We start from the raw sequence: 26,005 nt of genomic DNA on the forward strand, positions 1-26,005 counted from the left end.
GCAGACATAAATCTTATGCCATAAATTTGGCATTACGCATATTAAAATAGCAGAGGGATAAGACGGCTGAAACAGAGGAGACAGACGTGGAGAGGCGGAGGACACACATGAGAAGTTATCTGGAGGCATCTGAGATTTGTACCTCTTCCTGTTGGCTGTCTCCAGCCTTGATTGCACTATTTTAAAGGTTTCAGACAACTGACAGACATGATAGACAGCGAGGACAAATTTGTCTCATGTGCTGGAGGTGTGAGAGGGTTAAATCAAGCATGTTGCCAGTTTTAAGTGTGGGTGGAAAGTCCAGGAGAGAGAGATCAAAGGGGGATAAGAGAGAAATAATTTCATTAAACTTCTCTGTGGGGGGGGCTGAAGTTGCCAAGGAGGCTTGGCGCTGGCGCCATCTCTAGGAAATGTTATTGTTTCCTGGAATTTTCCAAGCAGAACTTACAAGGGAGGAGGTGAGGAGGTTTGGATAGGGTTGATGGAGTACCACACTGTGAGGGAGAGCCAGCACAGCAGCTCCAGACAGCGACGCTCACAACTCTCCTGCTGCTGTAGCTAACATCACAACAGCAGCACGTCTTGGCAGACTAGAAAGTTAGCTGAATGTCCGTGGGCAAGTCATTTAACGTTACCTGACGCACACATCATGGCTGGAATAGTGTTGTGTGGCTCGGTCCGAGCCTCTTTGTTTGTTTCCCATTCACAGAGCCAGGGCTGTGTACAAACACCAGAGTTTTTTATCAGCACACACACTTAACGGACAGCTAGCGGGCCGTGAGGAGATTTTCACTGAATCTGACGTGTACTGGATTAGAATCACATACCCCACCTTTAATATGCCTGGTGAAATCTTCTCATCTCCAAAAGGCTCTAAGGACAAACAGTCTTGCCTTTACCTTGTTGACATTACATTTCTGGCTATCGAGTCGCTTTCAAAGGTTTTCATCAGCCTAAGTGGCCAGAAAATGCTCTCAACAGACATGAAATCTTAAATTTGTTAATCATAATGGGGTTTAAACATGACAGTGCTCTGCTCTTCTCTTCACTTCAGTGCCACTAGACTATTTAGACATTTTAATTGATTGTTGTAATAATTATATAACACTCAGTTGCACATGACTGTACAAGACCCGGCAGGCCGCACATTAACAACACCTGGCAAAGAGGTAGAGCAGAGGAGTAACATTTTGTAAGAGATCTATTCCAGGCCCAGCAGTCAGAGATTAACCCTTGGCTTGGGATAATTACGTCAGATCCCTTTAATCCCAAACACTTTAGCAGTGGCAGTGACGGCCCCTCAACTAGAACTTCTCTTACAGATGAAATGCATGCATGAAATGTCAGCTGTGGACAATGTGGAAACATGTCAGGAGAGGCATTAAAGCACAATCTAATAACAGGTCATTCCACAGCTGCTTTATGTGTTTAAATGTGTATTTGTAATTCAACTCGTGACAGTGTAACTAAAATGATGTCATTCCTTTTGTGTAAGTCAAGTATGATGATGCTAATAAAGGTAGCCTATCGGTGGTGGTGATAGTAACCTAGTAGTAGCACTAGTACCATGGATGTATATACATCCAAGACTAGTACTAACAGTAGTTCATAGAGAATGTTATTTTGTCTGTTTTTATTGTTAGCGCTTTGTCGGCCTCTGGTGGTCATGGGAAGTACTCCCACTGCTCAGCTGGGAGTCAGTATTTCGGCCAGCAGAGGGCACCTGTACCCACTGTACTGTTGGTCACTTGTCCCTCGCTCTCTTTTGAATGATAGTGAGAAAAGCACAACATGTGTTCATGGAGATGCGAAATGAATCTGGTAATCTGGGTATTGTAGTTCTTCTGCGTAAAGCAAATGCTCAGATACACAAGACCCAGAGAGTCTGGAGCCAGAGACCGCTACGCCAACAATAAAGCTTTTATTTACAATGAATTCAAATTCAGTTTAGAATGCACAGAAAAGGTTTAATGGACGGCATAAATGCAGGCCAAATAAGTATGTGGGAAAAATGATACTGCCATAACACAGCATCCAAAACAATACATCTGGGAACACAATGGTTGGCATTTGCAGCAGTTTGACCCTTGAGTGTTTGAACACTAAATTAAACAGCATTACCCAGGTGTAAAACCCAGGTGTAAGGGTTTTTAAGAGCATCACCATCATCCTTGAGCATACCATGTTTCCTGGCTGATGTGCCTAAGGAATCCCTGCAAGTCCCTCACCAAACATGAAGAACCTAAAAATGCTAATCCAAAATATTTCATCTTTTTCATATTTCAACATCTATATAGTGAGTACTGGTTCTACAAATTAAGTCTTGAAATAATATTCTTAAGTGTATTTAATGTAACTCAAATCAAACCACCAAGTCACACCAGACAAAGGCTGGCCTCAGCTGCTGCCTCAGGTGTGTTTCAATGCAGGAAAGAAAGGCCCAGGTAAGTTAGACTTCCAGCTACCTTCCCCTTCACACATGTTACAGCTTCATACTCACCGGTGAAATGTATAATTCGTCATCTCAGTGCTCTTGATAAACTCAGCATGTGTGAACAATATGGGCATGATTTACTGAGAAAAGCATGGTTGGTTGAAATTCTGAGTTTCTAATTTGGGAAGGGGGGTTGGGTGGTTCGTATTTCTGGGTAAAAAGATTGCTGTTTTGGTGTTTCTGTATCATCAAACTGTTTACAGTGAAAATAAAGAGGAGACATGGAAGTAAATCTCACCAAATGCAGGCCAAGTAAACAGCAACACAGGGTCAGACTGTTAAGTAATTAAAGGGCCACTCCACATGTTACACACAATGACATTTTTGCTATTGGTTGCAGCATGGGAAAGGTGGGATCTAGAGCTTTGGGAGCCCGACCCATAAGAGGGACTCATAGTCAGGATTTTTTAAATGTGTTTCTTGCAAGACTTCCAACTTTGTTTAAGTGTAGTACTAAATAGCAGAGTACCCCTTTAATAAAAAAAAAAAATCTATGTAGGACTACTTACTGTAGTCAAAGAATATGCAAATCAAATATGATAGAGACATAGCATGCATTACTAGAATAGTTGTTTTGTGCAACAGACTTGGAAACTGACCAAAAACTAACACAAGTAAGAAACAAAATTAAACCTGCAATTAATATCTTTCCTTCTGAACTATTACATCTCATCATATCTGGATTAGGAGTGTCATAGATATACAACTGGAGCAGCACAGACATGGGTAAGATGATAGCTAGCTAGTTGTAAATATTGCAACAGTGAACATAAACAAATTCAAATATCTGAAGATATATGAAATCTATCTGCAAACTCTAAAGATTTACTGTACCTCTTACTCTTGTGAGTCAGTAATGTATGGCAGAAAGACACAACACAATTATACACTTTTGATGCATTAATAACAAATTCATAATTATTTGTATGTGTGATAAAATGTTCTGTATGTATGAATGTTTTTCCATTAGGCCCAAAGTGTATAACAATAGCTGTTAGATAGATAGATATAATAACAAGCTCCAGAGAACAGGGGGAGTGTTACACCGGACATGCATCCGCTCCTTCTGTAACTTCCTGCTGCCCGATCCTCTTCCAAACACAGAGCGACTCCCAAGCAGGGGGAGGATGCACACAACACCAGCAAGAAGAGAAGGAGGCATTCATGGGAAAAAATGCAGCATTCAGTTCCCATACTCCCTTCACACCTCCGATTTATACATACTGAACTGACAGTTCTGATTTTTAATGGAAGAATTTAAAAAAAAGTTTCTATTATACTGAATATATCTGCAAAAGTTACTGAACTAGCACATTTGCCTTAGGTGCTCCCTTTTGTTGTGGAGCGCTTGAATCTAACTCACACAGGCACAAGACAATGAGGGTACTGATAGAGTTACCAGGAAGAATCAGGCAGAAACTACAGCAGATCCTGTCTGCCTCTCTAGTGTCTCTACAGTGTTCACTGGCAACAAAACTCATACCATCTCAGCAGATTGAATTAACATAACTGTATAAGTGCAGTTTCTCCTAGTATCACTTACTATGTTGCTACTAAGTTCACCACATTTGTGTCAGCAAGGTGCTTAGTCTGGCGAAGCCACTTCTCTGAAACAATCAGCCCAACAACAACCACAGCTGTATAATGTCTTCTGCGGCTCTCTTTTCTAAAGGCTGAGAAAATAACCCTGATGAAGTCATCAGGCCTGAGACTTACTGAGCATTATGAACTGTGGGCATGCACCTTGAAAGATGAGGGCATAAAACAGGCAGGCAGGGTTTCATGAAAGACGCTTTTGAGTTGCATTCTGGAAATTGTAGGATCCAAGAAAATGTCATGACATTGCTAAACACTTTGACAACCAATGGGAAGTGAAGCCACAGCAGTGACTTACTGCATTCAAGATGGTTGCCAAAATAGAAATTGAAATACATTTGAGGGAAACTCCTTTTAAGCGTATGCTTTGGTTAATTCACGTCTCAGATCTGGGTTGCAGAGGTCCAATTACTGGGTGGGGGAGTGCTTTAAAAAAGGGCATTTCAAGCACTGAGACAACAACAAAGATAAGTAATTCACATTACTTGTCAGTGCCATCATTTGACGCGCGCCCAAAATACAAAAAGGTCTAGGTGTAACACCGAATACCATGCATTTTTCATGACCCAGAACGTTTGTTTTGCCTTGTAGATCAGTTCAGTAGTGAAGTCACCATAAAACTGGATTTTTAAAGCATGTATACTGGTTTCTACATCAAGATACCACCATGGTTTGGCTGTATTTCATGTAAGCACAAACAATACATACATGTCCAAAAAAGACATTGTTTAGTTTATTTTATTGGAGGAGCTGAGAAAATACTAATGAAACTGTCTTAGGAAAACTATCATGTGTTTCTATACAATCATAATCAGTAAGTAATGAGGGCTATAGCTTCATTATGGATCACTGGGTGGTAGGCATGCTCCAACTGGGCTACAGTTCCAGGCTTTAGGACCTGGAGGGGAGGATTCTTTTCCCACTGCCCCGGATACTATGGGTGGGACCAGCCTGGAAATAAGATTCCAGTGCAGAGATTTTCATGCTCTGAAAACCTGGCAACTCCTGCAACTGTCTCATATAATTCTGTTTCTACCCGTTAAATACAATAACTTCACATAGAGCATATCGGCGCTGGGATTTTTTAGCAAGCAGCTTGAGGAAAACCTTTAAAGAGCCTAATACGGTAAGATAAAAGTACTGGAATGAAGGGGGGGAGGGAGAGTATCCAGTGCAGTGTTCAACTGGTTGGAAATGCCCAGGCATGTGAAAAGCCACAAAGAGTAGATCTGTGATATGCGGCTAAAGATTCCATTGTAGATTTAAGCTGTGTGGTTCATCCAAGTTGTTGGAAAGGTTTTTAAAAAGAAAGAATAAACGTAGAAGAAAATGTGAAAGTATATTGCACAAAATTAGAAATGAACGAGAGTTAATTTAGGGAGTTGGCTGCAACTTTTGACCTGATTTCATCTGTGACATGGGACCTCTCTCTTCTCTTTGTCTACATATTACACTGCCAATTACATAATGTTTTCCAAAACACATTCATTTTACTGATGATATATACATGCACAGTGTCTCTTGTGTTGTAAAACTGCACAAGAGAATTTCTTATCATTCATTCAAACTAAGTCTCATGTCTGCCTAGATTAACTATTCGTGGGTGACAGACTCAAAAGTAATGGCTTACAAAGGGCATAATGAGAGTGGTCTAAACATGATGAAACTGGTAAGGATGTACGAAAGGTTCTGAAGAACATGAATAAAAATACATACAAACCAAAAATACCAATGTTAGTCACTGGGTCATTTAAAGAAACAGTACGGTTTTAAAATGTCAGATGCAGTGTTACTTTTCAAATGCTATTCAGATCACATCATCGGCATTTAATAAATGTATTCATCCTTATTTATTGCGTTCTAAACTTGCTAGTAACACTGAAAGAGGGTAATCATCAAGTACTAATTTAAAAATACTATTAAAGACACTGTTTAACATTTTTAAGGTGATCTCTTTCATTGAGGTCAGATATCGCTCCATCTTCCTCTGTGGGCCTCTCTGAGCCTGTAAAGACATGTCTAGCTAGACTGTGATTTCCTTAATGGATTTTGTTTAGAGGCCGATACTTGGAACAATTCATCTGTCAGTACACAAACTGATTTTTATAGTTCAAAAGATCTGAACTATAACTGTAACCGACCCTATGCACAAAACCTCTTCTGAAAGCACACACCCACTCTATATACGTGGACTGAAATGAAAACCAACATTGGTTGTGTGTGTCAGCATGTGGTCACTTCTTCCACGCCACCACGAGGAACCAATCAGCATCAACCGGACCCATTCCTCTGTAGAGAATTTTTGAAATCTTTAATCTTTTGTTGCCAACACATGGAGAATTCAGACCTAGCTGGCCAATATTTTGGCTTAGATACATCCTGCAGCTGCCTACGTGGCTGTTATGTAAGTCTTGCCTTGAGGTCTACTGGAGACTGAGAGATCTAATTTGAATGGCTAAATATGCCACAAAATACTAAGGCTAATACTAAGACTTCCTAAGGTTGGAAAAGTGCGGTGAACAAGATATTTCAAACTGAAACCGAACACACCTCATCACGACCAGATTTTGTCTCTCTTCCGAGGTCAGTAGATTACATTCTTGACTGATGTTTGTCTTCATATCTTCTCATAGGTTTTCTCTGATTAGAATTGCACCATGTGGGTGACAAACCTGGTAGCTCTGGTCCTCCTGGCCACTTCAGCCTCAGCTGCCACCTCGGCTTCAGCAGACAAAGTCCTGAGTAACCACGCCAACATCCTGGCTGACAACAGCGCAAACTTGGCTGTCAGTCTCTACCAAAACATGGCTAAGGAAAAAAATGTAGAAAACATCCTCATTTCCCCTGTAGTAGTGGCCTCCTCTCTGGGTCTGGTGGCTCTCGGGGGCAAAGCCTCCACTGCCTCTCAGGTAAAAACCATTCTGAATGCAGCTAAAGTTAAAGATGAGCAGCTGCACTCTGGTCTGGCTGAGCTCCTGACTGAGGTGAGCAACCAAAAGACCCGCAATGTCACCTGGAAGATTAGCAACCGCCTGTATGGACCCAGCTCTGTCACCTTTGTGGATGATTTTGTCAAGAGCAGCAAAAAGCACTATAACTGTGACCACTCCAAGATAAACTTCAGAGATAAGAAGAGTGCTTTGAACTCCATCAACGAGTGGGCGGCCAAGTCTACTGATGGCAAACTGCCTGAGGTCACCAAGGATCTAGAAAAGACTGATGGGGCAATGATCATCAATGCTATGTTTTTCAAACGTGAGTCTGTATAAACCTGTATATGTGCAGTATATACCTTTAAATGCTCTCAAAATTAACTGACTTTCTTTTTTCACAGCTCACTGGGATGAGCAGTTCCATCACAAGATGGTGGACAACCGTGGATTCATGGTATCCCGTAGCTACACTGTTTCAGTACAGATGATGCACCGCACAGGTACTTGGAATCAATCCTGTTAGTATGTTCAGAAAAAAACTGTGACATTTAAATGAATAGACTGACATTTTGGGAAATATGATCAAGTGTAAAAACAACAATTTGCCTCTTTTACGGTAGGTTACATACCGGACTATTTCTTGGTTCTGAGCAGTAACTTCCTGGCCTGTGTCTGAAATCACTCCTTATTTACAATATATTTACCCCTTGTCATTTTTTTGTGTGTCCGAATTTGTGTTCAAACACTCTTTTACACAAGCCCTAGACCATTGCGGGTTAAACATCAGTGTTCTTTTTACACATAAGTTTTTGTACACATTAAACAAACAAGATATAACATGTATTAGCGAGCTTTAAAGGTGCTGGTAGGCGGATTTTGTTACCTTTGGACAGAGCCAGGCTAGCTGTTTCCCCTGTTTACAGCCTTTATGCTAAGCTAAGCTAGGCTAACCAGCTGCTGTCTGTAGCTGTATAATAACGCACAGTCATGAGTGGGGTATCAATCTTGTCGTCTAACTCTCTACAAGAAACTGAATTAGAGTATTTCCCAAAATGTTGAACTATTACTTAAAGATTACTGCACATGTTGCCCATAGAAACAAGAGCAACAAGAGCTCCTTCATAACTGCTTTACATGCATACTTATTCGTGCCCTGTGTTGGTTTCATGTAGGTGTATATGCAATACTAAATAGTATCTGTAACACAGCAATACAATACCTGCTGTATAGGACAAGGAGAAACCTCTTGTTCCGTTTTTTTTTATAAAACAGAAAAAGTTCACAGCATAAAGCTTAAGAGGTTCCCTAAAATGCATTGTAAGTAGAGATTGCTAATATTTGTAATACATTTAATGCGTTTCCTCAGGTCTCCATGGCTTCTATGATGACAAAACCAATAAGTTGTCCATCCTGAGCATGCCTCTGGCTCATAAGAAGTCCACTGTGGTGTTCATCATGCCCTACCATGTGGAACCTCTGGAGAGACTGGAGAAGATGCTGACCAAGAAGCAGCTGGACACATGGATGGGCAAGCTGCAACAGACAGCAGTAGCTGTGTCTCTGCCCAAAGTCAGCATGGAAGTCAGTCACAACCTGCAGGTAAAGGATGCAAGAGACTAGAAATGACAACACCTCAGTCTGAACTTCTGCCTCAACCCCTTTCACATAATCTGAACCGTATTTTTCTGCTCCCATTTAGAAACACCTCGGGGAGTTGGGCCTCACAGAAGCTGTGGACAAATCCAAAGCTGACTTGTCCAACATTTCTGGGAAGAAGGACCTCTACTTGTCCAGTGTGTTTCACGCCTCTGCAATGGAATGGGACACTGATGGAAATGAAATTGACACCAGCATCTTCGGCACTGACAAGCTGAAAAACCCTAAACTGTTCTACGCTGACCATCCTTTCATCTTCCTAGTGAAGGACCAGAAGACAAACTCCATCCTGTTCATTGGCAGGATGGTCCGGCCAAAGGGTGAAAAGATGAGAGATGAATTGTAACTACGTGTTGACCTGAGTGTGTAAGTTAAATGCCTGACTGCGTGTGAGTGTAATTTTTTTTTGCAATATGCTGAGAGAAGTAGGAGATTAACGTTTGATATTGCACAAGTGCATTCCTTTATGTCACATGCCAACAGCATTCCACAATACATGACTGAAGAGATGTTTGTCCTGTGTTTTAGTCAGCAAAGCATTGTGCACACCCTTCATTTTTATCTTGAAGAATATTTGATATCATTATGTGGCTTTTTTTATTATGCATCGGCAGATCACATTATGGACTGAAGACTTACATTAAGTATGATTTCCCTGATTAATGCCTAAAATGTAAATGCACAGTTTACTTTAATGGAGGAGGAGAATACCTGTGAAACATTATCATTAGCATATGCCAGCACAAAAACTGTTTCTGTTGTCAAGTCTTGACAGTCTTTGTAAAAGGTGTTCAACAATCTTACAAACTTACTTAACTGAACAAAATATGTCTTAGTCTGTCAAGCATGGCTGCTTTTAATTTGTTAAGTCCATGGATCATCACAGTTTTGTCCATCCTTTGCACTGCTTTTCACCGCAAACATTTTTTTAAAACGAAGAGGCTACATTACTGAGGCAAATTCCCTGAATACACTGGTCTACACTGGCAAACAACCAAATTATGGCTGATTTAATAACAATGTGTGCACACATGGTTTGACAATTTCAAAATATGAATGGTTTTAGACTGTTACAAATGTCCTGTTTTTGCAATAAAAGTGTGTAAAAAAAAAAGTGTCATGTTAATTTTAGATCTGGTGTACCAGAATGTCTGTTGGAAATGGCAGATTAGCCTTGGGCATGTCTGTTGAAGTCAGGCCTCGCGTAGGATTTTCCAGCTGAATAATGAAAAAATTCCAGTGAGCGTAATTGTCCAACCTCCTGGGCAGCTCTACTTCAGCAAAGAATGTTAGAGTTGCAATGGTATACACTACATGGTAAACATAGCTTCTTAAATATTAATGTATGTAAATATTTAGACCTCAGCTAAATATTTGGGTACATCCAGATGGGTTCTGCAGCTGCTCCAATGAGCAAAGCACTTGCTAAAGCCACATTATCAACCTACCACCTGAGTGTATGCATTAGGCTGACAATGAACATCTACAAAAACAGTCAATAACTAGCAAATGATTAATTATTTAATGTAAAAAAAAAATAATAGAATAATAGAATTTAATTGGTTAAGGAGAAGATTAAATAGGAGATAATCTTGAGAGTATTTTGTATTGTCATTGTTTCAGCGTATTCTGAAACCTTTTTTGTGTGTGTCACACCACCTAGAGGATTTACAACAGAACAGTGATTGGCATACATTACATACATGTATCATACTGTTTTTATATTTGCTTTCTTTGGCTGTGTGAGAATAATGCATACAATCATGCTGCAGTTCTTGGAAAATTTGGAGAATTGTTTAAAGAATGTGCAATCGAAATAGTTATACTGTACTTAATTATAAGGAAATTTAGGAGATCCTAAAAAAAGTGCTTTTTTCCCTAGAAATGATGTTGTTAACATTATGGTGTCACCATCTAAAACCTGACTACAGAGCATTTACTTGAACAGCATTACAACTTACTTGAAGAAAGACTGATACAGTAGGAGCTGAAGATGTTAAATGCTCTTTAATGATGCCGCAGCCTACTGTAGAGATAGAGGAGCTGCTTATGTGGTGTGATGCAGGCCTACACAGTCTTGTACCGAACCTCCTTAAAACCAAGAAGATGAGAAAAGTAGACAGCGAAAACAGGGCGTTCAGTCAAGAATGCACAGACTCTACATGTTCATTCTTCCCACACTTTATTTAATTTTTCTAAAATCAAGCACATTTTTCAAACACTCTCTTATGTAATATTTTATTTTTACATGCAGCTCTTATTTTACTTGAAATTAGAAAATAACATTTATTTATTATTAGAGTTGTTATTATTTATAATCCCTCCAGTTTAATGTGACAATAAATATTGCTGAGATATTATTGAATGACAGTCACTTGTTGACTAGGCCTATACAGACATACAACTACTAGGCTACTGAATCATAACGCATAACGCGTTAGACGTTAAGACGTTCTGGACCTCTAGAATTTTAATTGAATCCCACTGGTTTAGTAGACAGGGCAATTGCTAACATTTCAGGTAACTGTACATTGTGTAGGCCAACTGTTCTTAATACACTACATTACTATTAGCTAGCTAGCTAAACAGCATGAAAACATTAAAGCAAATAAAACTAGAAATACAAGCAGAATATTGAGTGTATCAAATTAAAATGATCATCAAGGTCAGTCATTGTTCTTCTGGTAAATGTTCAGGGAGAGGGAGAGGCATGCTGAAAGCAGTGGACAGACAGGAACATCCTCTGGAGATACAGATGATCGGGGGAGAAATTGGAACTATAATGCAATGTAGTAAAGCGCACAGACTGTTAAGTATCTCGGAGAAATCACAGACTATTCCTTTAAATGTGAATTCAAATGGTCAATGTAGTCCTCAAAACTATGTTCTAAATGTGCGATTTTTCATATATAAATATCATAGAATTGTGGGAAATGCACTTTCTGGGGGAGGGCTCTCATTTGGACCCCCCCCCCCCATGTCTATACCATGGCTGCCATTGCATTATCTTGTCTGTATTGTATCCTGTGTTCTTCTTTTGTCTCAGCTGCATGACACATTTCTGTCATATTATTGCTGCTGAACTGAAACCTGTTTTATTTGTTGGTTGCTATGGGTTGCTGTATACTGTAATGTACACAGGAAAAGAACCATTAAGGTTTTCTTGCACTAATAATAATCATATTGAATGTCACCAGTGGACACATATCGGCTATCTAAACATTGAAGTGTAACTCAAATAAAACATAAAAGGCTTTTTCAAATGGCATACATTTTAATGGCATTCTGGATTCTTAACACAATTAGTAGGCTATGTAAGGTTAATTTTAGGTTAAAACTGAGTTTAGGTTGGCCTATCAATTAATAACACTTACATTTGTTGCATAGACTGCACTTAGAATGATACAAGTCTGATATGTAGCTAAACAAAACGTTTTCTTTGCTTGGCGCTAACACTGTGTTTATGTGTAATTTACTGTGACAGCAGTTGAACTGGACTGTGTCTTCCGTCGCTCGTGAGGAGGAGGGCTCGAGGAGTGCGCGTGCTGTGATGGGACTACAAATCCGTTAGTACCCACAGTCTCCTCCTCTTCCATCATGGCTCCCTCGGCAGACAGGCAAGGATACTGGGGGCGGCCAACCTCTACACTGGACTGGTGTGAAGAAAATTATGTCGTTTCTTTTTACATCGCGGAATTTTGTAAGTAAATATGAGTGTATCATTTATACTAAAACGTGATTTTTGTGGTTCATTTTAGGAGACTTGGGAAGGACAGACGTAGTGTGTAGGCTACGCACAGTCGCCCAGGCTGACAAACGTAAACATGAAGTAGGAGCAGCGAGCAATTAACAATAATTTGGTGGATTTATGTTATCTTGTTAGCTCGGCTGATGTGAATTTTCAGTGACCTAGTATAAGCTCATATGGCATTTGACCAACTAGAGCTTTAATGAGGAAAAGGAAAAGCTGTCCGCCGCGGAGATATACTCAACCTGTTCTGTGTCGAGCTGTTTTGCATATAGCGTTAGCTTTACTGTCGGTTATTATTCCGCCGAGTGTCAGCTAACTTTATCATAGACCCAACGCAGATTAACATTATTCCACATTACCGCTAATTTGCATTTCAACTGGACTCTGGAACGTGGTCTTGAATGTCTTGCACTTTACAAGGTGCATAGTCATTCACAGGCACCACCTGAAACATGATAGAACATTTCCTCCATACTATCAGGGCGCCTCATTGCTTTGTCAAATGATAAAAACTGGTTCCTCTGGAACCATTAACGTTATCTTAGATTTAAACATTGTTTGTGTCAAACTGTTCAAAAAGCTTCTATATCAGCGTTACTTAATGCAGAAATTACATATGGTAGAGGCTTCAGCTTTTGCTAACATGCAGTGATCCATGCTTTCCTTCCAAAACGTATAGCCAAACTACATAATATTTTTAAGCTACTCATTATTGTGCAGGCAATTTTAAGCTCTTGGAAGTGAACGAAGCTCTAAAAATGGTTCTTCAGTCCTCAAGCCAAGTGGGTCAGCGTTTAACACAGTAAACACTTCATTTTATTGTCCTATGAAGTCCTACTCTAAGCCACTAATTGTGGAGTACATGTTATAGGCATGCTGTATTCATTTATTCCCTTGAAACATTTCTAAACGTTGCTAGGCCTACTTGTGTAAATGCAGCATATCAAGGATACTGACAGTTGAAGCTTTGTTTGCAGAAATGACACACGCTGACCTAGCTAGATAATTGTTGTCAGCCGCAGAAGGGTTGTTTAGCATTTAAATGTCGATTCAGGTTACAATGGCTGGAATGGGGCATTGTTCAAATGGAAAAGAGACACTGGCATGATTTTAATCCTCATTTGATGTGTGCTTTTGTGCATTATCTCTCTTTTTAAAACATCATCACATGGTGACAGTAGAAGGTAGAAGGCAGACAGAGGGAGGTCATAATGAGTCTCTCACATAGGGGACAGGTGTCTCATCACATTCAGGTGTTTGCAGTTGTCATTGAAATGTGAAAAACAAAACACTCCCAAAGTCCACACATTTTAAAATGGTCACTCTGAGGACTCATGAAAGCGCCTTGGCTTTTATCTGACACCTGCAGATAAAGAGAAAGTGTCATGTTGGTTATGAAAATACTAGTAAGCAGCAGTGTTAGTTTTCAAACTGCTTACCATCCTGGTAAGGCTGATTATTTCCACTGAGTTTGTACATCGCCACACCCAGAAAGAGCAACTTTAGGATCAGTGTTGAGCTCTGTTTTATCAGGTTCCTTGTGGGCCTGATAATGTACTGGGCTGGCAAGTACACAGCAATGGGCTAGGGTAGGGAGCTTTACATACACAATGTCGATCGTCTTGATTAATTGATTAATTGCTTGTTCTATAAAACATTAGAAAACTGTGAACAATGCCCATCACAATATCCTAGAGCCCAAGGTGACTTCATCAAATGACTTGTTATGTCCACCCAACAGTCCAAAACCCAATAATGTTCAATTTACTATAATGTAAGACCAAGCAAACAGCTAATTTGCACATTTGAGAATCTGGAACTAGCACATTTTTGGCAGTTTTGCTTGAAAAATGACTGAAATGATTAGTCGATTATCAAAATAGTTGCTGATTAATTTTGTGTCAATCATTGAATCAATTAATCGACTTACCGTCGCAGTTCTGAAACAATAGAAAAGTGGGATTGATGTCCATCCATCATTTACTGTCTGCCCATTTATCCTTTACCTGTATGTGTAATAACAACCCCAAAAACTGCTTGCTATATTACCTGTGCTATATAGTTAAAGTGACAAATGCACAGTAATTAAAGTATTTAAGTGCTGTGAATTTCTGTGTAATATTCGAGTAATACAATAGAAAATTCACGTATGGTGGCAGCAAACATAGTAGCAGAAGTGTGTGCATGAACTCCTAGTGCAGTGATCAGGTTTCTGCAGTAAGACACCATTCATGCTGTTGTTCATCTGTTGTTCATAATATGTAACCCAGTCTCACTGCTATCATGTCACCCAATCACAGAGGCATTCGGAGGTGTTCAAATATGTGATCTGGTCATGTCATCTGGCTATAATTTGTTCTCTGTTGTCTTTTTTTAACAGGGAACACTGTCAGCAACCTGATTATGATTCTTCCTCCCATTTGTGGGGCCGTCCAAACGTTTCGTGATGGCCTTGAGTTTCGCTACGTCTGCTCTTTCCTCGGCCTGGCAGGTTAGTCTGTTGAAACCATAAATGACCTGGCTCTACAGTACATTAGTGGCAATACTGAAGCAAACACAGATCTTGTCGTATTAACAACAGCCTTTCCAGATGTACAGTATTTACTGCTGATGCACATACGTGACAATGTCCTGACTTTCAGTTTTAATGTTTTGTGGGGTTGTATGTGCGTCACCCAGCTGTTGGTGTTGGATCCTGGTGCTTCCACATGACGCTGCTATATGAGATGCAGGTGGGCTACAGTGTTACATGGAAATCTCATTATTTCAGCAAAAAGTGTACACAGAATAATTAGGGGATGACTGTTTGGGATTATGTTTTTTCTAATAATCTCAATTTCTTGCTGACACTGCATGAATCAGACTCATTGTTGCCTTGGGAAATATTTGTTATCGAAATATGAGGTCATTTGCTGCCTCATGCGATGTTTAGTTACGCTGACACAATGTAATCCTCTAGTGATGTGTTTTCTCTGTATTCTCATTTGCAGTTACTGGATGAGTTGCCAATGATTTACAGTACATGCGTCTTTGTCTACTGTCTGTAAGTGGCTTAACCTTTTGGATTTATTGCTGTTGAGGCACTTAAGACCGACGGTCACTGAGAACATATTTAGTGTGATTGTAGCTAAAATGAACCAGTGAATCCCTTTCTGATCACTTGATCCATTCCACAAAAGTACAGTGTGATATCTTCTTGTGGCTGTAAAGCGTACTGCATGTAATGGAACAATTGATTCTAAACTGGACTCAAGTATATCTTTCCACTTTTGATCAGCTTGTTCTTTATTGTGTGGAGACTATCTCTCCACCCTACATATTCCATATGTACGGGACTGCAGCTTACATGGACCCTCTTTAAGACGCATCACCCGTGGTGGCCATGCTCTGATTGGCAACACATGGTTATATAAGCACCACATGTGCTTGCCCTTGATACTTGTTTGTATCTTGACATTGAGTTGTTATCGTGTGTGTTGACGTCAGCATTGTCCACTTACAAGTAAGAACTAGAGCTGGTCTATTAAATAAAATGCTCCAGCAGGCTCAAGACGCCTGTCTTTGTGCTTGAGAGAAGTCAGGGATGCTTTGGCAAGCATGTTAACAGGGTGTGTCGACAGCCCCACACCCCAGCTGGCGTCATTGGCTCCAGGTGACCTCAGGGTCCGTTTAGACGCCTACTGGCGTAGTAGAGCGATATGTGGCCGGCAGAGTGGGCGGCCCGCCCAAGCCCTCCCCTTAGCCCTGATGATTCTCAGAAACCAGCCCTCACAGGATGGTGCAAGACGTGAGCCTCATCTTGGTGGCCCCCAATTGGCCGCAGATCATCTGGTTCGCCCCTCCTTTGAGGACACCCCTGGGAACTCCCTGTTCGGTGTGACCTGCTGTCCAAGGCCCATGGGACTCTTTTCCATCCTTTTCTGGACGAATTTCTAGCCTTGGGGTTGCCCCAGTCTGTGGTTAGCAATCTGCAGGGAGCCCCGGCTCTCTGAACTAGGGCAGCATATTCCTATTGTTTCAAATATGGTGCAAGTCAAGATGGCTGGATCCCCTCTCCTGCATGGCCCATGACATTCTCCAGGAAATACTGGAGGTGGGCAAGTCTCCCTCAACTTTGAGAGAATGGTGGTGGCAGTAAAAGCAGACCATGCTGGGCCTCAGAGACTGACATAGGGTTGCCCTCGTAGGGTTACTCCCTACCTCAGAAGGCCAGCTGTCCCTCCATGGGATTTGGAGGTGGTGAGCAATTCGAGTCCCTTGAAACAGTTGAGCTGAAATGGCTTTCTCTCAAGTACAGGGCTCTAACTTCAGGGTTTCCATTCCGGGGACAATAAAAAATAAATTTTTGGATGGTTGCGGGACGAAAGGTAGACCTAGCTTAAAAAAAAAAAAAAAATTCAACTGCGATTAAACCATAACATTACTCTCTGATGAAGTTGTCAATGTAGAATTGCGAGGGAATACACAATTCAAGAGTGCGCAAGCACGCTGTCATACACACTAACATGCGCACACAGCAAGTGACATCTGCAAGCAGTTTACATGTCGCGGCTGTCAGGCAGTTACAATGGCGTCCTGAAGTGGTTAGCGAAGCCCTAACCCTATATATTGTAGCGTCCCTCAGTAAGAAGGCTACGAGGCGTTAGCTGGCTTCGCTAACAATTTATTAACAAACAGTACACAGGCTACTATGGCTGTTCAGCTTTGTGACGATGCATTTTCCAGCTGATCCAAGTATTATTATTTTTTAAATAGTTTATTTAGTTTAAGAAGTAAAATAATTTTCTCAACCCATAAAGGAATCCTTCAGTTTATCAAAGTTACCAGCGGAAACACTGTCATTTCCACGGCGTTTTATTTATGCCATGCATCACTTTTAATAATCGAAATGCATTCCACCCTAAGGTCTTGTTTGAGTCCCGCTCCAGCCCAATCTATTGAGCTTATGTAGGGTTAGGCCTATCGCAATAATTACATTAACGACTTATTGTACGATATATGGACATGACTGCGATCATTTTTGCTGACCTTGATATTGCCCGTTGTGTTTACAAGCGTGTTTGTTTACACAAGTGTCACCAACATTTTAGCCAACATGATGCCAGAATAAACAGCAGGGTTATCCCTACCAATATGAGACTTGGGGCTCAGCGTTTTTTTGACTAAGCCGAATGAACAGAAAAGGCTATGCTGAGAGACGTCATTTCTGGTTGCGCTGCTTCTGTCCTTCTCGTCTGCTCTCACCGTGGGCGGGACTCAGACAGCTCCACCACACACACACAGTGTTACCATCTCGGTGACCTATTCAGACCATCATAGAAAAGGCGAGAAATATATTCATTTATTATATTGTAATTCCTTCCCATGCATGCTGTTCAGAGTAATCGCAGTCCTTGGCTCTTCTGCCAGCAGCGCCGGGTCTCGTCTTTCACTGACAGTCTGTAGGTGCGGTGTGTGGGGCAGCAGGTTTGAGCTTCTCTCTCACTCTTTCTCTCCAGATCTCTGGGTTTCAGTGGTCCTATAGCTAGTAAATATTTAAATAGTTAGTTTGATCTTCTCCCTCCCTTTTTGTAGATTTTTTAAAAACTTTTTTTACTTCAAATATACAATGTCCCTGTAATGAGTTTGTGATTTGGCTAAAGATTTCTCTTTCTCTCCCTTGCAGCAACTGACTCAACCCCTATGCTTTATGCAAATGAATGCGATGGAATGTCATGCAAATGCCCTTAAAATTACAATAAAAATCGCAGTCATTGCTGGGGCAATATATCATCCAACATAAGCATGGGTATATGAATATTTCATGTCACGATTATCCTGGCTAAAATAATTGCAATTCACGATATCATCCCGATAATCATCAAAATATACTTAACTTCTAAAATGGCACTAAAACACACTGAAATCACTTTACCTTATATTTAGTTAAGAAACAAATACTTTTATTGCATCACAGATAGGACACACATAGTGAGCATCCTTTTTTAATGAAAAACAATCTTTAAATAAGGTAATCATAAATCATAAGGTCCCTCTGCATAAATAAAGAATAAATAAATAATTAAAACATTTTGTGAGTCTGTTTCTTTCTCACATGATAATTCCTGTATTTTATCAGGCACTTCATGATGTCAAATGGTACGGACAACAATTTTATCAGTTGCATCAGAATGTATAATTTATCCCTGACTTAAATACAGGAGTATCCTTTTTAACAATAATAAAATCCAACTGGCCCTGGCATTGGACTTTTCAAGTCACTCATGAAGATATTCACGATTATCCAGATAATAGAAATTTACCACGATCAAATTATCTTGAGTGTTTTTTATCCCGATCTGCAATGAAATCGTATATTGGCCCATCCCTAGTCCAACAAAAGTAGTTATCGTGACAGGCCTTTGTAGGGTGGAGAGACACGATAGAGGGAAGGTTACATGTGCAACCCAGGTTCTCTGAGTGGAGAGACACTCTCCAGCTGCTTCAAAACATGCTCCAATCAAGGTTAACCAGAGAGGCCATGCATGTGTGGTGCTTATATAACCACATGTTGCCACCACAGGTGATGTGTCTTAAAGAGAAACCCAGTAAGGGTCACTCCCCGTACATATGGAATATGTAGGGTGGACATATTCCTTCTAACCTTCTGTTATTCTTTATTCTTTATGGTTATTCAAGCTGAACATGTAAGATAAACACATTTCTTTCTTCTTTTAGATATGAGTGCTTCAAACAAGAGAAAAGCATCAGCTTATTTCCTATTGCATTATTATTAATCTTCAGCATCTCAGTCACTGTGGTGAGTATTCATTTTGACTATAACGGTGATCATTTACTTTGAACCATATAGTAAATGACGCATAATACCCATCATATCCTCCTTTAGTAATTTCTGTATTTATTTTTGTAGGTATATTTACAGTGGAAGGAGCCAGTCTTTCACCAGGTAAGGGAGTGCTCTGTGTTATGCTCACCTGGCTCAAATTGCTCATTGTTTGCTATCAGGGCTCAGTGTGCCTTAAGTCATTTTTACCTTGTGTAAACATTGGGCTTGCCAACACAGCATGCAGTTACCAGAGTGAGAGAGAAACACTCATTTTGGTGCATGCTGGTTGTTAAACATAAAGTATCATTTCATATCAAAGCAGATATGCAAAATCCTTAACTATAGGATCAAACCACAGTTAACATTTGTTGCCAGGAAGAAGAATAAACTCATAACCCCAAACCACAGCCACTTCTGTAATACCCAGTGTTTGTCTGTATCTTCTTAGAATCTCACATTGTGTGTGTTGCTTTACAGCAGTAAGGACAATCTGACAGCTGCCTTTGTTTACTCTTTGGAGGTGACTTTGTTTACTAATCACACTGCTCTATGGTGGTTCGTTAGGAGACTGATAATGTAATCCCTGTTGGTGCACAGTGAAAAAAGTACATAGTTTGGTTCAAATGGCGACTTTCTGTATGAGTAGTTTTCTACTTTTAATTAGAGATGGTACTGAATGCATCTAGCCCTTTGTGTTGGTTTGCCTAATTTGTGTGATACTTACTGTAATCAAACAAAACTTTTTGGCTTCCTTTTTAAGGAAGTCTGTGTGACCCATCATTTCAGCTTATAACCATGTCTTAGTGTGGGCATGAGCTGTGTGCAATTCAACCAAAGAGTGTTTTTTCCTTTACAGATTGTTTCATTTTAAGGATTATTAGACCTGAAGAGGTAAAAGTTAGCCTGTGTTAGATCTCTGAATCACTGTTCACATCTCCAATTTCCCCAGTTCAAATAGATAATGAAGTGAAACCGAAATGACTATTGAATCTGATTATCAGGCTGGGTGATTCAGAAAGGTTAAACCTAATTGTGTGACAGAGATATTTTTTGTGTATTTCTTTAATACACCAATCTAGCAGATTGAATTTATAGATTGCTAAATTATATAAACTTTTGAAAAAAGCAGCATCTTACTGTATTGACTAGCTATAAATGCTCATTATACTCAAAGAAACAAAATTATTGGATGGAAGAAAATTTGAGACAACTTTGCTTCTATTGGAAAGGCTATGCTAGCAGCCTATGTCAGAAGGCTATGTTAGCATTAATCTCAATGTACAGCTTAGGCTGCCTGGAATTCAGCAAATTAAACACTTTGTGCTCTGCTGACTTGATAAAATATGTAAATAGTTAGTAGTCAAAATGTGTATTTGTCTTGCCCCACAAGCCTTTGTGGTGTATCAAAGCCAAATAAATAATTGTGTCTTCTTCTAGGTCATGTATGGTGCTCTGGTAGCTTGCCTAGTGATGCGATCTATTTTCATTGTTACATGGTAAGTTTGCCAAGAGGACTGTTAAAATTAAAAACATTAACATATCATAAGACTGGTTGATCATTGATATTTAATAGAGTAACAACTTTCTTGTTTTTTTTTTTTTTTTTTTTTTTTGTTTCAATGTTAGGGTGTACCCATGGCTCAGGCCGCTGTGTTACACCTCCTTAGGAGTCTTTATGTTAGGGTTCCTACTTTGGAACATCGACAATGTCTTCTGTAACACATTAAGGTGAGTATATGTAGTGGAAAAATACTAAGAGTCTTGTTATTATGTATCAGTTAATTTTGGAATTCTGAGAGCAAAGTTAATTATCCTCCTTTTAACAGCAGTGGTGTGGAAAATGTTAACATCAACAGTCAATGACATTAACCTTTAAGTGACATCACACCGTTAATGTAATGCATTTTTCTCATCTCAAGGACAAGTCAGGCAAACTCAAAGTAACTTAAAAATGCATGATGCATGTTTAGATTTTGATATGAAAACATTTATAAAGTACAAACATTTATAAAATCAAACATTTATAAAGTAATGACTTTTTTTTTAGAGAATTTATTAGCACCCTCCTCTGGAGAATCTCATACTGTAGGACATACAATTTTTGTTTTTGTTATTAATTTAAGTTTTTTTGGTCTCTCAGAGCCAGTAGACAAACGCTTCCCCACGGTGTTGGAGTAGTGACACAGTTTCATGCCTGGTGGCACATCTTCACAGGCCTTGGATCCTACCTGCACATACTTCTCAGGTAAGCTCCCGTAAGTAAGTAACAGGAGTCAGCTGTGGTGAGACATGTTCATTTGCATTACAATCTAATGTTCATCTTCTTTTAGCCTGCAGATCAGGTCAACCTACCTCAAGTACAGACCAAAAGTAAAGGTATGTCTAGCCCTTAGCCTTTGTATGTATTGTAGTTTTATTTAATTTTATTAATTAATTCATATATTTATTTGTCCTGTCTTATCCTAACTTTGTTCAGTTTCTTTGTGGTGTCTGGCCCACATTGCACATTGAACCACAGAAGACGAGCTGAAATGAAGGGATGGGGACCAACTGAAGGATGGTGACTGCCATATCCAGACGCCATCGGCACAGGGACCTGCCATTGCCCATTGCTGGCAAATTAGCCCACACCTAGGGGGCAGGTGGACCCCAAGGCACCACCCAAGGGACCCTTCGGTTCTGCACTGTAGGGATTTACTAAGTACGAGTTCAGTTTTAAGAAATTGAAGATTTTTTCATTAATCATAATTTATTAGACTCGCTTTTCTGTAGTGTAATAATTACATTTTTCTCATTCATTTTCAATGCAAATATGATGTGTAGCCCACTGCAGTGGTAAATGATGAATGGGTTATGAATGTTATCTTAATTAGGGTTTGGGAAAAGGGAAAACAGTATCATTGATTCAGAATTCACATTAGCATATTTATTGTTGTATTTTTGATTATGTGGATATTTGAATCTCCTAAGCCTAAAGATATTTAAATAGTATAACTAAGGTTTTTGCTTATGTGTAGTTTAACAAGCAGCTGAGGGAGCTCTGCTTACAACACAGTGCTATCATATCCCTTTTTAAGGAGTATTGTATTGTTTTTGGAAAAGCTCATTACATATGGGAAAGTAACTGCCAGCTAAAAAGTGAAAGTGATACTGTGTTACTGTAGCTCAGCTGTCTTGTCTAGAAGATCCTCCTTCATTTGCTTGGCCACAGGAATTACTTTTACTTGAAATTTTCAATCAAAACATGCCAAGACTGGAATTATTCATTTCTTTTTTTTTTCCATTGCCAAAGTTGCTCTGGGATTTAAAAAAGTAATGTAATGTGTGAGACGTGTTAATCTTTTACCTTGTTGTAAGCAACAAGGGATACGATGCTTATAGTTTTCTTACACAACCTCTAACACTGAATTTCAGTTTTCCCAGGTACTGTACACAAAGCAAGTTGAACCACTTTCTACATCTCACATTTCTGTGGACTGAGAAACACTTTCAAAATCTTTAACATGATACTGCACACACATGTGTGCTCTGTGAAGGACTAGAATTTTACAGCCACCCCTTAAGCAGTATCAGAATCACAATGAGCCTCCCTCGGGGTGTATTATGTTAAGAAAACCCTTTTGTGTGGATTTGACCAGCATGTGGAGGGTCTGATCAGGCACAAATAATGCAAACATGCAGAAACATCACTGGAAATGCATCAGCTCAACTTTCCCATAGTCTATCTTAGGCCATTATCAGTGACACACATGGCCGATGTGTACAGCTAGCTTGGAGGGTAGTTAAAATGAGTTCAAATGCTGATAGTTGAAACCCAGCTAACAAATCCAGCAAACAACCTGTGAAGAGTCAAATGGCACATATACACATTGTGGAGGAATAGCTTTTTCAGACAGTCTGATACAACCACTAGGTGGCATACATTTCCAGCTTATTTCAGACATTGCCAAGCATGCCCTTGTGCATGGAAGAACACCACCTACCTACTGTAGAACTCTGTTTTCTTGTACTGGATCTGTGTTGTGAAATGAAGGGCTTTTTATTTACAATGTTTGTTTTGTTACTGTAAAATTGTGGATATGTAATGGTAACAATAGAACCTGGAGTTTGAAGTAATTGTGGTAAATTGGAAGATGCACAACATTATTGTTGTATGGAGATATTTGTATTTGTGTGGCCTCCTTAACTGCTGTGTGCTGGATTATCTCCTGAGACAACACATAATTCATTTCATTATGCTTACATGCTGTGTCACTAACTCTCATTGGGTATAACAGTTTCATGAACCCAGTGTTACAAACATTCTTCAGCACAATGTATAAAAGATAAGTATTAACATTATTCAAATGTCTGTGAATCTTCAGTGTGTTATCTTGAAATCACTGCTCATCAGCAGAGGTGAGCGGTTGTCAAAGAGGGTGCCTTATTGTTATCCTTGCAGTGTAATCCAAGTTGCCTTGATGTTCGTGATAAACAAACCATTTAAATTGTCCCTTGTGTTGTGCAGTATGCCCTCCCACTGATTATTAGCAGTTAAAGCATCAGGAGCACAAACAATAACAGTTTCTAATGCAGTCTGTGCCTGATTCTTTGGCCATCTATTCATTTCATGTGTCCAACAACTTAGTTGCAGGTTGTTAATAATGATGATAACTGTAGCTATAAGTAATAATACTTATGTGGTGAGGCCAGAAAAGCAAACTCTGCCAACATTTTGTTGAACTTTGGTCATGTGCCATTCTTTAATGATGTCCTGTATTGTCAAATAAAATAAAATGTGTCAGACAATTTGTCTACATAAGAACTTTATTTTGTCAGTCGTTTCTTATCACAAATACTGTTATGTTGTTAGGGGTTTGAATTGAGTCATGCAACTTGAAGGTGTGGCAGTCATTTGCTGGCTGTGGCATAAACACTGCACACCGCATGCACCATATTTCCACAATGCTCCTCTGACTCTTGTGGATGTAGGGCTGGCTTGCTCTCCCTGCATTTGAACAGGGAAGCTGGCATTAGTTTCATCCTTTTTCCATATCAAGTACAGTGTGCCTCAAGGTTCAATTCTGGGTCCAATATTGTTCTCCTTACACATGCTTCCCTTGGGTGATGTAATCCGCAGACATGGTATTTCTTTTCATTGTTATGCGGATGACACAGTTGTACCTCCCTGTCAAGCCCACTGACCTTAATATGCTGAGTTCTCTGCAGGACTGCCTTTCTGACATAAAAAACTGGATGTCGATACATTTTCTTCAGCTCAACTCAAATAAAACATGTTATTGGGCCCCAACACATCACTTAACAAATACTGCCATCTACTGGTAACCTGTCACAACATATCAAGCCTGTTGCACGAAATCTTGGTGTCCTGTTTGATAGCAATTTATGTTTTGAGCAACATATCACTAAGCTTGTCCAATCATGTTTTTATCACCTCAGAAACATTGCAAAAATCCAATCTATTTTAAATCTTAGTGATGCAGAAGCTGTTGTGCATGCTTTTATCTCCTCACGCCTCGATTATTGTAACGACCTGTTCACTTGTCTTAATCAAAAAACTTTGACACGACTGCAGACTGTACAGAACTCAGCTGCTCGGCTGTTAACCAGGACCAAGAAGTACGACCACATCACACCTGTTTCAGCCTCTTTACACTGGCTCCCTGTTGGTTTTAGGATGGATTTTAAGATCTTATTGATTACTTTTAAGGCTCTTTGTGGCCTGGCTCCAGACTATATTTTAGACCTTGTAATCCTTTATGAACCTTTGCGTAGCTTGAGATCTTCGGGCAGGGGTCTCCTGTCTGTTCCTGAGTCCAGGATGAAAACTAAAGGGGACAGAACTTTTGCTATCAGGGCCCCGAGGCTCTGGAACAACTTGCCCAAAGACATTAGGTTGTCTGAGTCAGTGTCTTCTTTTAAGTCTCTTCAGAAAGCATATCCTGATCTTCCCTGAGCTGTCTGTTTATTTGATTGCTTTTGTGTATTTTCTGTATTTTATTTCTTTATATTTCATCATTTTCTATGGTATTTTATTTCTCTTGTTGTGAAGCACTTTGTACTTTGTTTTGATAAGTGCTCTATAAATAAAGTTTTATTATTATTATTATTAATGTATGACACCCATTTTGTTTTCCATGTCCACTGTCTGTCACTGAGAGAATGAGCAGTACACACACACACACACACACACACACACACACACACACACACAAGAGTGTATCAGGGTAGGGCCTCAGCTACTTCTTTTTGTTTTTAACATATTGTATATGGGATAGTCTACTAAATGAAGATGCAAACCTTACTGCTATTGTTTGGTTTTTGATATTTGGTACCAGATGATATGTTAAATCTTCGATTACAATAAAAGTATCTGTATAGCGCATTTTAAATCACTAAAATGGTTAAACATTGTCAACAGAGCATGTTATTTGGCAGCAGGTCATTTGTAGAAATGCCTAAACAGCCAGGCGCCAGACTATTTACAGGGGGCTGAGCATACTCGAGACCAGCATAAGTCTATAGTCAGGCATAGTCAAAATGAATAGATATGGCTCTTTTGGATCTAAATCCTTTCAAGGTGTGGGGGCTAAATTTTGTAACAGTTTACTTGGAATCTATTACAGTTTTTTCAAACAGGTTTAAAAACTTTTAAGGAAAGAGGAGAGATGGGTGAATATACTTATTATTTTAGTACAAATGTACACTTTGTAATTCTGTACGTACTATAATAATTTTGCATGTCACAA

The 26,005-nt window shown here is 39.6% G+C and overlaps 2 protein-coding genes across 3 annotated transcripts; both read left to right on the plus strand.

The window, feature by feature from the left end:
- The first annotated feature begins 5,028 nt into the window (after window positions 1-5,028).
- Window positions 5,029-9,796, plus strand: serpinh1a (serpin peptidase inhibitor, clade H (heat shock protein 47), member 1a). Its single transcript, XM_044222761.1, has 5 exons — window positions 5,029-5,216; window positions 6,724-7,345; window positions 7,425-7,523; window positions 8,390-8,622; window positions 8,723-9,796. The coding sequence occupies exons 2-5, from the start codon at window positions 6,748-6,750 to the stop codon at window positions 9,023-9,025; spliced, it is 1,233 nt and encodes a 410-aa protein (XP_044078696.1). The 5' UTR covers window positions 5,029-5,216; window positions 6,724-6,747; the 3' UTR covers window positions 9,026-9,796.
- Window positions 9,797-12,222: 2,426 nt separating this feature from the next.
- acer3 (alkaline ceramidase 3) lies at window positions 12,223-24,060 on the plus strand. Of its 2 annotated transcripts, none has more exons than XM_044222762.1 (11): window positions 12,223-12,379; window positions 14,811-14,921; window positions 15,110-15,162; window positions 15,421-15,473; window positions 19,148-19,229; window positions 19,341-19,376; window positions 20,694-20,752; window positions 20,883-20,984; window positions 21,397-21,501; window positions 21,587-21,632; window positions 21,733-24,060. In XM_044222762.1, the coding sequence occupies exons 1-11, from the start codon at window positions 12,277-12,279 to the stop codon at window positions 21,784-21,786; spliced, it is 804 nt and encodes a 267-aa protein (XP_044078697.1). In that variant the 5' UTR covers window positions 12,223-12,276; the 3' UTR covers window positions 21,787-24,060. The 2 variants fall into 2 exon arrangements, with proteins under 2 accessions (XP_044078697.1, XP_044078698.1); XM_044222763.1 differs by having other exon boundaries at window positions 21,775-24,060.
- Window positions 24,061-26,005: the final 1,945 nt, after the last annotated feature.

Source organism: Siniperca chuatsi, linkage group LG14 (genome assembly GCF_020085105.1).
Source record: "Siniperca chuatsi isolate FFG_IHB_CAS linkage group LG14, ASM2008510v1, whole genome shotgun sequence".
NCBI lineage: Eukaryota > Metazoa > Chordata > Actinopteri > Centrarchiformes > Sinipercidae > Siniperca > Siniperca chuatsi.